The sequence below is a fragment of the Glycine soja genome, chromosome 12, assembly GCF_004193775.1.
Source record: "Glycine soja cultivar W05 chromosome 12, ASM419377v2, whole genome shotgun sequence".
NCBI classification, from domain to species: domain Eukaryota; kingdom Viridiplantae; phylum Streptophyta; class Magnoliopsida; order Fabales; family Fabaceae; genus Glycine; species Glycine soja.
The window spans coordinates 41,774,788-41,790,505 of NC_041013.1; the positions used below are offsets into that span (position 1 = coordinate 41,774,788).

General features: G+C 27.9%; 1 protein-coding gene across 3 annotated transcripts; it reads left to right on the forward strand.

Moving 5' to 3' along the window:
• The first annotated feature begins 5,090 nt into the window (after positions 1-5,090).
• LOC114379498 (gibberellin 2-beta-dioxygenase 8-like) lies at positions 5,091-9,790 on the forward strand. Of its 3 annotated transcripts, none has more exons than XM_028338181.1 (4): positions 5,091-5,284; positions 5,999-6,434; positions 7,255-7,579; positions 9,290-9,790. In XM_028338181.1, exons 1-4 carry the CDS (start codon positions 5,281-5,283, stop codon positions 9,518-9,520), a joined length of 996 nt encoding a protein of 331 aa, XP_028193982.1. In that variant the 5' UTR covers positions 5,091-5,280; the 3' UTR covers positions 9,521-9,790. The 3 variants fall into 3 exon arrangements, with proteins under 3 accessions (XP_028193982.1, XP_028193981.1, XP_028193980.1); XM_028338180.1 differs by having other exon boundaries at positions 5,092-5,284; positions 5,893-6,434; XM_028338179.1 differs by lacking the exon at positions 5,091-5,284 and having other exon boundaries at positions 5,745-6,434.
• Positions 9,791-15,718: the final 5,928 nt, after the last annotated feature.

Consider the following 15,718-nt stretch of genomic DNA (forward strand, 5'->3'; position numbering starts at 1 on the left):
TACTTACATACAATATTGTTTAATTATATTTATTTTATTTTCCAACGCATGCATTGGGCACAGTATTAAAAGTTGACGATCGCAATAGTTTTTGGCTGACAATATAAAGCTAATGTGCCCTCCTCCACATAAAAAAGAAAAGCAACGATAATGTTGATTTTATGATCTAAAAATACTTTACAAGAAACATTATGGGGATGACTCTTGAAAAATTGTAATAAAACACGGATGAATAAAAAATAAATTAAATTAAATTTAACATATAATTATATTGATTAAATTTTTCATGTATTACATTTTTTATAGGCAAATATATTACATGAATGCTTTTATATTTAAGATCATTTTAAAATATAAACTAATAAAATATATACATAGGAAAAATATTTTTAGTATTGTTAAAAAAAATGAAAAAAATGCATGTCATAGAATAATGCACAATATATTTGTTCATTGCTAAAAGAAGAAGATTTTACCTTTTTACATAAAAAATACATTAAAATAAGATTTTAAAAATTAAGAATAAATCATTGAAAGAGATTGGGGGAATCAATTAGGGCTCATTTTTGGTGATTTTTTGTTTCTAATTTTAAAATTATTAAAAATTAAACTCAATTTCAATTTTGAATGTTGAGTTTTAATTTTAGTTTCAGTTTTAAAATTTCAAAAATTATTGATAGTTAAAAATAGATAAAATAATTGTTCAAAAAGTCAAAAAGTATCAACAATGCTTGTTCTAAAAACCCCACTCTGTTATCTCAACCTAAACCTCCCAAACACCCCATCCATGGGGGAGCCATGGGCAGAACCCTCTCCCTCTCTTCCTCCTTTTCCCTCACGCGCCTCTCTCTTATCCCCAAGCGCGTCCCCCTCTCCCGCCACCTCCGTCCCCACTGCTCCGTCGCCGCCGCTGGGCCGGAAACCGCCGACGCGAAGCACTTGATCCTCCTAGAGAGGTTAAAAAAAAATTCAGCTCACAGTTAATTTATAAGTTTTCAAACTGTATTTTAAATTGAAAATTGAAAACTCACTATTACCCAGAATGGAGCCTTAGTAATTTTGATTTGGTGAGTTAAAATTAAAATCTATATAATACAATATGTAAAGTTTTTGGCAAATGAAAAATAAAATAATTTTGACTTAACTAGTACTATTTGGAAAAAAAAAATTAAGTTATAAAAATGTCATATTATAACTTAATTAAGATCATAAACCTATCAAGGTCAATTTTTAAATTTAAACCGTACCCTTCTAATTCTTAATTCAAGTTCTTGATTTACATCATGGGAAAAGTAGAGATAGACATACATGATAGGAAAAATGTACAAGGATGATAACTTCTAATAATAAAAACCTTAGTCAATAAGGATAAAAGAGATTATGGTAATAGTCATACTATAATAGTGATGTGAATGTGGATAGTAATAAAAATGATTATGATAATAATAGTGCTAATAATAATAATATTTGTTTCATATCTTTTGATAAAGATATATATATATATATATATATATATGAGAGTTGAATTAATGATTTGTTTCTATAATTAAGTTAAAAATATTTTAAAATTGAATTAAAAATAATTTAACTTCATTTTAAGTGAAGATATTTTCTTTTCAATTTTATATTTAAAATAAAAGGCCACCTAATTTAATATTAAAAAAATCAATAAAATAAGATTGAAAAGGATTAGTTGAATCAGCATTGGTTTGACTGGTACAAGTAATATCGATAACGTAGTGGACACCACTTATTCAACTTTATTTCACAATTTTCTTGTAGTGAAAAAAGAACTTGAATGTACGTACATATAATTTCATTCATTGGGGCATTGGCAGTCAAGTCACTGTCTCAAGTTTGAAAGAATATTTATCTAGAAAACAAAATTTAAAAAAATGAAAATGACTTAGTGATGGGAACTGCCGAACTGAAAAACAAAAACCATAGGAAGTTTGGGTGGCAGTTCCTGTCTAGCTCATTTTCTGTCTTTTTCGTCTTGTCTTTGTTTGTCACCAAGAAATTGATCTGAAACAATCCCATGGCCATCCAATGTGAAGGACCTATCCTAGATTAAGATTATATATATATGCTTCACGTTTTGGCATTTAATTATCACGTGGGTGATCCCTACCAACTCATGCCTCTCAACTTTAAACCATAACATGGACAAGACACATAGTTAATTAAGGTTGCTCTTTTACCAATATTTTGGTTGCAAAGAACCAAAATAGGAATTAACAATCGCCATTTGGTTTTATGTCAAAAAGAAATAAAAAACGTCATTTAACTTTTGTCATTTTGGGGTGAGATTACACTGTTATCATTTTTCTTGGCGTGTATAATAATGACAATGAGATTTAAACTTAGAATATGTCTTATGTAAATTACTTTAATTTTTTTGTTGCTAGGCGGACTCTGATAAGTTATATTTTCTTTTAAAATACATGTAGATGTGTTGTAATTAAAATAATTAGAGTTTTATTCACAATGCTCACTAATGAAATCTACTAATTGTAGAAAGAATTAATTTTAATTACAAACAAATTTAATTTTGAAATTAAGAGTTTATCTAACTAGCACTAGGACTGCTTGATCATATCGTGAAATTATTAAACAATGTTTAGTTTGCTATACCTTGTCTGTTTTCACGGTCACAATATGGAGTCAGAATGAGGGGGTTCCTTTTATATGCGCAATTGGAGGGATATATTTTCAGTATGATACTGTATACGTAACTAGGTAATGAGATCTAGTTTTCAGCATGCTTTTGTAATATGGTTGTTTTCTTCTTATACGTAGGAATTAACATAGTATTAAAGAATTTATAATATTTATATATTTTATTTAATTAATTCAACTAGATCTCTTTAATATATGATTTGATATTTTTTTGACAAACTCTTTCTTTAATAATCACTAAATCCTTTTGACGTGAAAAAAATGTTTAATTAATTTGGAAAAATAATTGATAAAAAAATGAGGGTGAATTAAACATCACATGAGAGGAGATTGTGATGGAATTCAAAACAAGGAAATTCGTTTGACCCCAATCCTTTATTACACTATTGACCCAAATTTCAATTAATTGCTCTTTTCTCGCAACCTATTTATAATTACATACGTGGGGATCAGTATATATGCTAGCATTAAGTTTTCTTTTCCCTACATGTATATGTATATATATCCTCCTTTTGACACAAAATTGTTCGAACTTTGAAGTACTCTTAGCTACCAAATATAGACATCTGTCTCATAGAATAATCTTGTGTAAATTTTTTTTGAAGTGGCTAAATAATAAAAGTTCAAGTTTATACGAGATCAAGAAATTGCATCTCAACTTTTTTTTATAATGCATCTCAACTTGTATATATCATAGAAGATAATAAGCTTGATATAAATGTATTTAAAATAAATAGATGACAACCTAAAATGAGTACTGACGCTGCAAAACAACCTAAAATGAGTACTGACGCTGCAAAACAACCTTAAAATAGATGATAAAAAGTTTTCATACTTATATTTAAGTAAAGTAACTGAGTACTGACGCTGCAAAACAACCTAAAATGACCTAACCAGGAGAAATTTTTTAGTCTTCTTAATTCTTAAAATATATACCCCTCTCCTTAAAATAATAATGCTCACTTTTTGTATGATGGTTTTTTAATTTAAAATGTTTAAAATAAAAAATTTTAAAAAATAAAATTTAAAAATTTTAAAAATTAAAATTATTATCAAATAGAGAAAGTTAAATGTAAAAAATAATTAATAACTAATATTTATTGATAAAAAATAAAAATAAGCACAGTTAACACCATAAGTTACATTTGAAAGTTATATATGTGTGTGTGAAACATTTTCACACATGTATACTTGAGCAAACACAGCCTGCATAGGTGTCATTGTGTCATCCTCCACTACTTATTTTGTATATATTCTGCTAACTTGTACTCCACGTTATACTATTCTCTACTATATATTGATCTTGTTGGTATATATATATGATTCTACTTAAACATCGTATCACATAATAAATCCTTCTAGAAATTAACACGATTGAATTTGAGGTCAAGAGGTCAAGCAATGGGGTTATTGGAATATGGTATCTCATCCGATGAGCAAAGGTACCCCAGGGGCATGTATCTCAGTTTTTATTGGTCCCCAGATTCAGTTTGTTTTCTCTTCAATGTTAATAATACAAGCGTTGGAATTCATGTAATGCACGTTTTTTAGTAAGAAAAAAGAGTAAAAGAAAAATAAAACAAAAATGTTTAATTTTTTTTTTAAAATAAAATAAAATACATTAAAAAATTACAAACTATCTGGTATTACATCAATGACAAACATATATATTATTATTCATTAAAAATTATAAAATCAACATAGATTCATTGAAAAAAAAGTATGATTCATAAAAATTTAGTAATATGCTTTCCACTTTAGAATAAACTTATCTTAATTTTTGAAATTACAAAACATCTCTCATTTTAATCTTTCATTTTATAAAATTTTCACTTTAGTTCTTAACTTAATAGAAAATCATCTAATTTAGTCTTTTTTATTTTATTTTAACAGAAATTTTACAGTAAAATAATATTAAAGCAAATAATATTCTATAAAATTGAACAGTAAATTAAAGGTTTTATAATTAGATAGGAATTTAATTTGCTAAGAAGTACAAATGTCTAATATGTCATTTGACTACACATGATTAGCCTTTACAAATAGTTTTCAAGAAGTATTTTGTTTCATATGCCATGATATTTAAAGTGGATATTTTACTTTTTGATTAATTGGAATTTTGGTTTTTGTTGAAGTATAAGTGTGAAAGTAAAGTTTTACATTAGATAGAAATGATGAAGTTGAGCAATATATAAGTGAAAAAAACTCACAAACTCAATATCATAAGATTTTAGGTTAAAGTATGATAATAGTTCTTGACTATGTGACCAACCGAATGGGAAGAGTACAATAGAATTGGGGGTGACATGAAATCATTTGTGTTGAAAGTCTTCTTAGTGGTGGGTCCATATATGAAGATCAAAAATCTTCCTAGTGACATAGAGGCTAAGCACGCAAAGTATCTTTCTCTATCTCTCACAAACCCAATAAATTTCATGTGCAACATGTTGTTTAGCGTTCTGCTCACTCCTACCTCTCCTATGATAAGTCCATTCTCTTTCTTAGTAACTTGATTTACCTTCAAAAGCCTATGAAGAGCTATGGGGATAGATGAAATCCTCCTATGCCATCACTTTGTAGTCATTTGATTTCAACCTTGTCATGGGTAGGTGCATTACTTCTCTTTTTGCTTCTAATCAAGAGTTTTAACTATGATAATTTCTTAACTTCTTAGTCCTAAAGATTATTATTACGAGCTTTAGAATATTAAGTGTTGATGTGTTAACCAAAAGATGAAAAACAAATAAAGAAGGTTCATGTGTGTGAAATTAATTACTTGGATCGTCATTCAAATAAGATGTCTTAAGAGGAAAACACTTATATTTTTTTTGGGGGGTATGTTGTTGTATATTTTTATAAGTTTTATATTCAACTTGATTTATCATTAATTGTATGCATTGTTTAAGCACTTGGAGACTTTTTTTTAATCATTTAATTTATTGATAATAGTGGAATTATTTGTTGATCTAAATAACTTGTGATTTTTATCCTTATTTTAAGGGATTTTTTAGTTATTTTTTTATCACGTGAGTTCTTGATTTATAATATATTGATAATAAATTTTAATAATTTATAATATTTATCAAGTTATCTCTCTTTTAATTTTATTTTTTCAGTCTATCCCTATATTTTCTTTTCACCCATGGTGTACGTTTAACTTCTTCCTTAAAAATATAGCTCGATCAGAATGAAGACATAATAGATTTCTAACAGGATATATATATATAAAAACTTGTGTAACTTCCGAGTTTGAAAGTACAATTCCAAGTATTGGGAGAGCTCACTCCATATCAAATGGATTATGAACCTCCATTTTTAGAGTTCTACAAGCCCCTCCTTCTACAAGGCTCGCACAGTGTTGATGTTGGCATCAGTGGCAGTGGCATAATTAGAAATGACAAATCGGAGTGGCGTGAGCTTCCTCTGATTGATCTTGGCCAGTTAAGTCTCGGCCACGTCGAGAGGGAGGATTGCATGAGAGAAATCTGTGAAGCCGCCAGAACGTGGGGTTTTTTCCAGGTTGTGAATCATGGGGTTTCACAAGAGCTTCTGCAGAGTTTGCGGCATGAGCAAGTTGAAGTGTTCCGCACCCCTTTTGCAAGAAAGTCCAGAGAGAGTTTCTTGAACTTACCAGCTGCCAGAAGTTACAGGTGGGGCAACCCATCTGCCACAAACTTGAGGCAAATTTCATGGTCAGAAGCCTTCCACATGTTTCTTCCAGATATAGCTAGAATGGACCAGCACCAAAGCCTGAGGTAGACACTGCATTGTTATCATCTCCTCTTCTCAAATTCTAGGTGGGAAAGCACTTGCATGTAGTCTCTAAGAGAATCATTACATGATTCAAAACTACCGTAGTCTTAACTAATTTGTTTGTAAGACATAATTAAGTGTTATAAATTTTTTTCATAAATTGAAAATTTTGATTTTATGTCGGTTAAGATTGGTCAAGACTTTAGACAAATGATGTTGCAGAAACATGTAATAATTTCTCAATTTGTAGGATCACAGCATGCTACAAAACTTATAAACAGTAAATAATATATAGGCTAAATTAAATATATAGGATTTGGTTTAAAGTTTTAACACTTAATTCTTCTGATATTTCTAACTCAAAGAAAAATGATGCCAAGGAATAATAACTTTAGTCAACTCTTCCTTTGAACAAAACATGTATAGGTATTAAAAGTGAAATTATGATTTAACTGATTTATACACATGTAAGGTTCATCTTCTTTCTTCTGATATCCAACAATATGCACGATACAAACAATAAATATTATGAAGTTTATTTTTTTCTATGCATGAAGAAAATGATGTTGGCTACGGCCTTTTGCATATAAAGTGATTGCATGTACTTAAGGCAACAATTAATTGAAGGTGACCAAAAGTTTCTGTATGTATTCTTTACATCTCCTTTTCTATAATCTGCACGTTGAATTTATTTTGGAGTGGTGAATTATTTTTACGACCTTTGTTGGATCGAGGACATTAAATTGCTTGTACAATTTCTCTTAAGTTATTAATTTACTCTCTCATTATAATTTTTCTAATAAATTGTTATGCCAAATCTAGATCAACTATTGAAGCTTTTGCATCAGTAGTTTCCCCCCTGGCAGAAAGCTTAGTGCAAATTCTAGTTCAGAAACTGAACATCAAATTCAGCTACTTCCGAGAGAATTGTTCAGCAAACACTAGCTTTCTTCGCCTGAACAGATATCCACCATGTCCAATATTCCATTCAAGGGTGTTTGGCCTCTTACCTCACACTGACTCTAGTTTCCTCACTATAGTGAACCAGGACCAGATTGGGGGGTTGCAAATAATGAAAGATGGAAATTGGTTTGGTGTCAAACCTAACCCCCAAGCTCTGGTTGTTAATATTGGTGATTTACTCCAGGTAATGATCTCAGCATTCTTACTTTATTCTTGCAGAATAACATAGCTTATATTTTTGTTATGCCTTTCAAATTGCTTGTGGGGAAAGATTTGTGTTCAATTCTCACAAAAATAATATTTGGTGAGAATGAGTTTTAAATGTGATTAAGTATTAGAATGAAAATTAGTCTCATAACTCACTTAAAGATATAAAAAAATTGTAAAGATATTTCAAAACCCTAATTCTGATATTAAAAAAAAAAGTTGTGTGATAGAGATAGTAATGTAATTAATTGGTACGGGTATAGAGTACTTTCAAAAGGGATATTATTTCACAAGGCATGTAAGGTATATAATAATACGAAAACCACATTCCTCCATTTACTTTTCTTATATCACCTTTCACATAGCACTTTCCAGTTTAAGCCATTAATTAGTTCAGGGTTGAATTTAGGTCCAGCACACGTATTAGGGAATCTAACCATATATTATGGATATTTTTTGGGAGAGTAGTATAGAAGAAGGATTGGACGAATTTAGGAACCAGTTAAATGATATAACAATTATCGGTGTCAAAATATAAATAAAACAGTATATAATAGCTAGGCATTTCATTATTTGCAAATGAGTCTTAATTTGTTTCGTACCACTTACGTTTTCATATAGGATCAGTGTAAGATGTCACGTCACCTAATATACAAAGAGTGAGCGAGAACAAATGAAACTCTTTCAACAAGTATAAAGGGAAATGAAAAGGTAAATAAAAATATTTTTATATCTAAAATGATATAACTTTTAGTGTCTCGTTTAATTTTAGAGAATATTTTTAATATGGCACGAAAAAGATTAAAAAAAGTGAAAGATGAAAAAATATTTATAATACATATACGTACAGCATTAATTATTTAATGTCTACATAATAGAACTGAAAAATATAGTGATGCAAAATTTAAGTCACTCTAGTCAACTCATATGCACGGATCATTCTATAAGCAAAAAAATATGTGGAAGGAAAAGAATGCACAAAAATCATTAATGACCTCCAGAGGATTGTAGCAAGTAAAAATCTGATGTGATATACTCCATCCCCATGCCATAATTTCAACTTGCATATGAAATAATATTTTTTTCTCAAGATAACTCATATATGTCTGTGGGTCCTGTACGTATACAAATTCACATCTACATAGAGAGTGATGTGATAAATTTAGTATGCAAACAACTTCTTTCTTAATAATTTCAAACACTGGCTTTGCCTCACTTTAAATTGCTTACTCGCCAATGGCACTCTTCCAGCATACCCTAATGGACCAAAATGGGCCAAACCTACATCAATGATATAAGCACGAAAAAATGATAAAGAAGGGGTCGGGGGATGGGGGAGGGTGTTAAGAAATTAAAGAAAACTCCATGACAAGATGTTTACTACATGATCAAACCCACTAGCTAGAGTCAAAAAAGTAATCTAATGCCAAACTGCCTCAACAAACTAAAATAGCAAAATTAATTAGTCCAATAAATTTAGTTTCTAAAATATACATAAAGGAGGGGAGCAAGGCCACTGCGTGCCCCCCTTGGATCTGGTCCTATTTATATCTCTCTCAATAACATTCTAAAAAAATTAACAATTAATATTTATAAAAAAAATAATTAGATGTATTTCATTCTAGATTGATTTGTCATATATATTATGAATTGCAAGAGTGATTGAGCACAAAAATGAATTGTGCAGGCACTGAGCAATGACATTTACATAAGTGCTAAGCACCGGGTTGTGGCAGCTGAAAAGGTGGAGAGGTTCTCTGTGGCATATTTCTATAACCCTTCGAAAGATGCATTGATAGAGAGCCACATCATGCCACCAATGTACAGGAAGTTTACTTTTGGAGAGTACAGAAGGCAGATAGAGAAAGATGTTAAGGAAACAGGTGATAAAGTGGGGCTCTCTAGGTTTCTCTTGTAGTAACAATTAATGACACCCCAAGTATCAGGACCACATTAGCTGCTCAGAAAGTTGTCCTTCCCAATCACAATTCGACAAGTTGATGTTTCTTCTCCAGGTTTAATCATCACATTTTGAGCTTATCATTCGGTACTTTTTGTTCCAAGGTTGAGGTTAGTGATCGAGCACTAATTACTAGTACATGATAAGAATGAAATATATGCATGTGTAAAAAGGTTTAAATGTTTAAGACAAAAAAAATATGAATATTTTTAGTTTTTAGTTTTTATTTTTGTATTTAATAAAAACGGTGTGATTTTAATTTTCTTATGAAGGATTAAAAGTATTTTATTTTGAAGACTATATAAATATATTTTTTATATGAATTAAAATTAAAAAATGTCAGATATTCAAGTATTAAAATATAAATTAAACATTTAAACCTGTATAAATATGTTGAGGGGATCATATAGTTATTTAGACTCAAATCTTTATTTTTAATTAATGCAAATTAAGGAGTGCCCTCGAAATATTAGCTGATAAATAACTATAGTAATTATTTAATTTTAAAAACTATTTATAATATTAAAATGCAAAATGTATTAATAATCAAAGTATTTAAGTCGACCTACTACCATATTATAAGTTTAAATTCATTAGTTTATTTAGATGAAAGTTTTTATTTGTTTATATGAGGTCTTACGATAAAATAATATCTTTAAAAGAAACTTTTAAATTCGAAAATCAGATGAAACTCAATCTTATAAAACTTTATCTAATGACGACTTAAGTTTGATTCTTCTACCTCTAAGAATAACCAAATTATATTTTCTATTGTTTGTGGATATTATTTTCTTCATCATGATAATAAGAATAAATACTTTTTTCAAAATCGAAATTATATATTGAACCCTAACACTTTAACTTTGGCCACGTGAAGGGAACTTGACCATCATGACAAAAATAATATATAAGTAATTAAACACCATATATATGTGCCCAGGAAGCACTTGTCAAGAGAATCACCACCCAAATCACTTCCCGCAGCTTGAGAGATGAATCCATAACCGTAAGCACTGCATATGAAATAAAAAGATTGCTAAACAAATCAAATATTGTGACTGAAACTGAAACTGGGTCACATGTAATTCTTTTTTTTGTTTCAACCTAGCTATATTTTGTCCCTAGATATCTATTTTCCTATCAATAAGAAGACATATCCTATCTTCTATGATACGTGGGATCCTTCCACTAACTAATTAAAAGTACTCATGTTTCAGCTATGTACCTAGGGGCTAGGGCATGCATGATTAATTGGAGAGCTTTTTTAAGGACATAACTATTTATTTTGAAGATAAAAATTCCAAGAAGTTAAAATTACTAAGGGGTGTAGCTTATCAGATTGAATCTTGTACGTAAGTTATTATAAATATGTGGTATGTTTGATTCCTATTAATAAAAAAACAAAAAATACCACAAAGCATTTATTTTCTTCAAACAAAAAAAGACACACACAAACACATCTATATTGTACTTCTAGCAACCCCGTGACGTCCTTCTTCTCGACCCCCACCCAATAAAACCCTCTTAAGTCTTAATTCAATCCTCATCACACAAATACAAAGCAACGGAACCTCAATTGGTGATGTCTTGTTGTCGATCGTCACTACATACAAAATCAAGTCACATTCTCTGGTTATGATTTTACAGAAAATTTGGTTGGTTGGTCCTTGATTACGATTGGATAATGTAGGTAAGCTTATAAGGTTACTATTTTCTTTGTGTTTTTAGTTGTAATGGATCTTATTTTTGTACGAACACTGTCAAATCTCCTTTTACGTTTAACGCAAAGATATTTATTTATAGAACGATCGAAGAAAGAATACTCCAATTCATATATATATATATATATATATATATATATATATATATATATATATATATATATATATATATATATATATATATATATATACATAACATAAAATAACGACTCCACGCAAAAGAATATTAACATTAAACTATAATTTATTCAATTCCTATTTAGCGCAATTTTAAATAGCAAAAAGGATTAGCACATCAGTTGACTAATGAGAAACAAGCGCATTACAATTTTGATGTGATCCAACTCTAGGTTCTAAACTTTGATTAGATTTGATACCTTATCAAGATAAGCTATTTCAATTCAGAGCAAATAGGCCAAAAAAATTAAATCAATTGCCAAGTATCTATTATTTCCTTCCTTTTGAACAATCCTGAATGTTGAAAAAAGCATATAATATTGCAATATAATATCAATCGGAAGAATCATCCCTAATCCAAATCAAACATACATCCAGAGTGAGAGAAGCTGCAAGAGCAAAACCAATTCTTAGAATAACCTTCTAATATAACGTACTAGCGTAATAACGCTTGGCTTGTAGGGATATTAAATTTATATTTGGTAATTTATAATTATTTTATAATATTATCATTTTGAAATATATTATCAATTATTTTGTATATTTTTAAATGAATGTGTGTTAGTATACCAAATTAAGTGTTATATTAAATTATTTTCTAGTGTTTTGAATTTTGAGAATTTGTTACATTAGAAGAAGAAAATATAAAGCATAAAATAAACTATAAAAAATTTAAAAAAAAAATACATTAGAGGAAGAAGATAAAAAAAAAAGATTAAACTATAAAAAATTGTTTACACCTAGAATATATATTCCAATCAATAATGTTATGTAAACTACTAATTTTTGTAAAGCATAAAGATCACCGAAATAGGTATGGTCTCTTCTAAGAAAGCCTTTTTCATATGCATGATTGGAAATCAAACCCAAAAAATAAAAATAAAAAGATTTAAATAGCAACATAACTAATTTAAAAAAATAATTCTCTTGACATAATTAATCGATGTGGGAGTTTTTTTTTTTATGGAAGAAGGAAAACATTTAAACAACCTGAAACAAAACAAAAAATAGAAGCAAAGAAATGGAAACTATTAGACTACATATTCAAATAAAAAATTAAAAAAAGATAAAAACTGATTTGTGTTTCTTGTTTGTATTTATCCATTTATTGAAATTGGATAGAAAAGAAAAAAATGTTAGCATTGACTATTCAAGAAAAAAAAAATACAAATGATTAAAACCAACGGAGATACTTACAAAAAAAGACAAATCGAATGAAACATAAATTGTTTGAAAAAACAAAAGAAAAGAAAGAAATATTACTATTAAAGAAAAAGTAAATATATAAATTAATATACATATATATATATATATATATATAAACTAAACCTTAAAGTAGAGAAAGAATAAAAAAAAAGTCAATGCATTTGCTCCATCGAAATTGAATAAAATAAAAAGAAATAAAAAAAATGTTAGTAATTAGCTATTTAAAATGAGAATAATAATAGATTGAAAGTGAAGAGAATATAAAATGACATTAACAAATAAATTTTCAATACATTATATCAAACAAATTGTGTAAAAAAACATTCAAATAAAATTGAAAAGGATAAAAGAAACTTATAATAGAGAAATAAAGAATAAAAAGGTCAATGTAATTGTGTTTTTTGTTTGTATTAATCGATCTCTCCATTGAAATTAAATGAAATGAGAAATAGAAAATATCAACAATTAGTTATTTCAAAAGAAAAAAATAACAATGAAATTGAAAATAACAATGTACACAAAGGTATTTATAATTGAAATTCAAATCATACAAGATCTTTTAAAGTTTTGAAGATGATCGATCTTAGGAGTACAAAATGTCAAAATATCATAAAGTTGACAAGGATGATGAAGCATAAAAATGGGACGGAGAGAAAGAGTATTGTGTGGTTTTCATTTATAATATGAATTTATATAAATGAAGAAAGAGCACAGAAGAAGGCATAACACCAAATTTTACATAATAATATGTAATAATTAAATTATTATTATTATTATTATTATTATTATTATTATTGATAAACTCATTATGATTTGAATCCTCGTATTTGTGCACGTGATACAAAATAATTTATGTAAATAATTATTTTTTTATTTATTATGTTAGAAAAAAATCATTTTAAGGTTTAAAATATATTAATCTATTAATATACAAATTAGTAAATTATTGAATTAATCGATCAATTATATATTTTAATTTAAGTATTTATGATAAGATAGTTTGCAGAAATAGAGTAATAATTAAATAATGTCCTAATAGAACAGACTCAATATATAATAAAATAGAATTTGTTTATATAATGGAATAATATTTATTCGAATGAATAATTAAATTAAATAATATCATTTAATTATATATAGTCGGTAATTAAAATCTTTGACTTTCCAATAAAATCATAAAGTATTTTCAGAAAACTTTGATCAATAATAAAATTAATCATTAATGTGTATTGTTATTTGACTTACACTTATTAAGTTAATAGTTTCATAGTTTAGTTCTAGTTATAATAATAATAATATTTTTACGTACACATTTTTTTCATTTTATACCTAAAACCACTTTTTTAATTTATTTTTTTATTCTTACGAATACTCTATTCAATCAACCCACACCATCTCTCATCCGAAAAAATACTCAATATTATTTTTATTTTATTAATTTTATTTTTCAAAAATTTTAAAAGACACTTATTTTATTTAATGTTATCTTTCTTCTCGATATTTTTACTATTGACTATTATAAATCACTATCGCATTTTATATTAATTTTCAACTGTTACATCTTTCATAGTAAATTATACTCACTCAAGTACATTTACAAGTAACTTCTTGTATACGGTAGTTGGTTGTAACTTATTTTTCCACTTGCAATAATAATAATAATAATAACACGGTCCAATGTAAGAAGACGAGATAAATGTTAGTGTACATTTGGGCTTTGTGGTCTCCCTCCGTGTATTGTGATCGCTACGTTGGGCTAAAAATGCTTCAAACTCAACCTTAATTTCATGTTTTCTTGTCACCAAATATGAACATCCTTACCATGTCTAATTACTGCTACTACTTTTTAATCTTCTTTTTAAGTAATGTATTAGTTCCTTGGAGGGGGAAATGTGACATAAAAAGCAATTTATCAATATAAATATAAAGATTTGGATCTATGCCAATTGAGCAACTAACTAAATAACAAATGACATCATTTCGTCTCTAATAAAAAAAGAAGTGAAAGATTATTTGGTGGTACTGCATGATGGGCTAAAACTCTTTGAACAGGATTGCTACTAATTGTATCTCAAATGGCTAATAAGAATTAAGTCAGTTAATAAAATTGAATGGTATTAACCAAAAGAAAAAAGTTTTGGGGAGGAAATATCCCTTTTTAAGATAAGGCGTGCCACCATAAGAAATTATTTACTAAATGGGTTAATCTCCTGGTACTACTACTCAAGGAATTAGCAACTTTTACACATTCTTTGTTATTTAAAAAAATGTTAATAATAACACTTTACATTAATTAATTCTCTAAAAAGTCATGTATTTAGTACACAAATCACTTTTTAAACAAACAAAAAAATGTTAAAAATATTTTTAAAAGAGTATTTTATTAATATTTTTTTTCAAAAATTAAGTGTGATATAAAATGCTTTAAATACTATATTCTAATCGAAATTGAAATTTCGTTTGAAAACTCATGTTAGCTTTTTGATGTTATTAATGTTATAATTTAGGATATACAAGTTGAAGTATGAGACTCTCACTCCATTCTCTCAATCAAACATTTTTAATATTTTCTTTTCTGTCTCTTGTGAATATGCATTTAACATGATACCCGTCAAGTAGCCAAAACTTATCCTCTTAAGTCTTAACCACATATATAAAATTATTTTTCTTTTATCTTAATATGGATAATTAATCTTCTTATTAAATGCCTATCAATTTCAATGTTTTCTTTTATTTATATCACTAAATAAAACTTCAATACTAAATTCTGTCAAACATGTATATAATTTTCATTCTCTCGTGTTCGGCTTATATATAAGAAAATAGACGAATCAAAACAAATATCTTTCTTCTTTGTCCCACGCGTATTCTTTGGGCCTAGCACGTTCCAACACGCATTCTTTGGGCCATATACCAAATTACCTCGAACCATCGTCAATCCGTGTTTTCAATCTCCACGTTATGTAATAAAAAAAATAAAATTCACAATCTCATGTAGTTAAAGAGTTTCACTTTCACATGTTTGCCTTGCAACCTTCAAGGACAAGCCATA

What these genes read in the sequence shown, in the direction of transcription:
- LOC114379498 (XM_028338180.1), top strand. Translation starts at nt 5,974, where the DNA reads ATGGATTATGAACCTCCATTTTTAGAGTTCTACAAGCCCCTCCTTCTA. An exon ending in GACCAGCACCAAAGCCTGAG is followed by an intron (nt 6,435 to 7,254) that starts GTAGACACTGCA and finishes TGCCAAATCTAG; the next exon opens with ATCAACTATTGAAGCTTTTG. An exon ending in ATATTGGTGATTTACTCCAG is followed by an intron (nt 7,580 to 9,289) that starts GTAATGATCTCA and finishes TGAATTGTGCAG; the next exon opens with GCACTGAGCAATGACATTTA.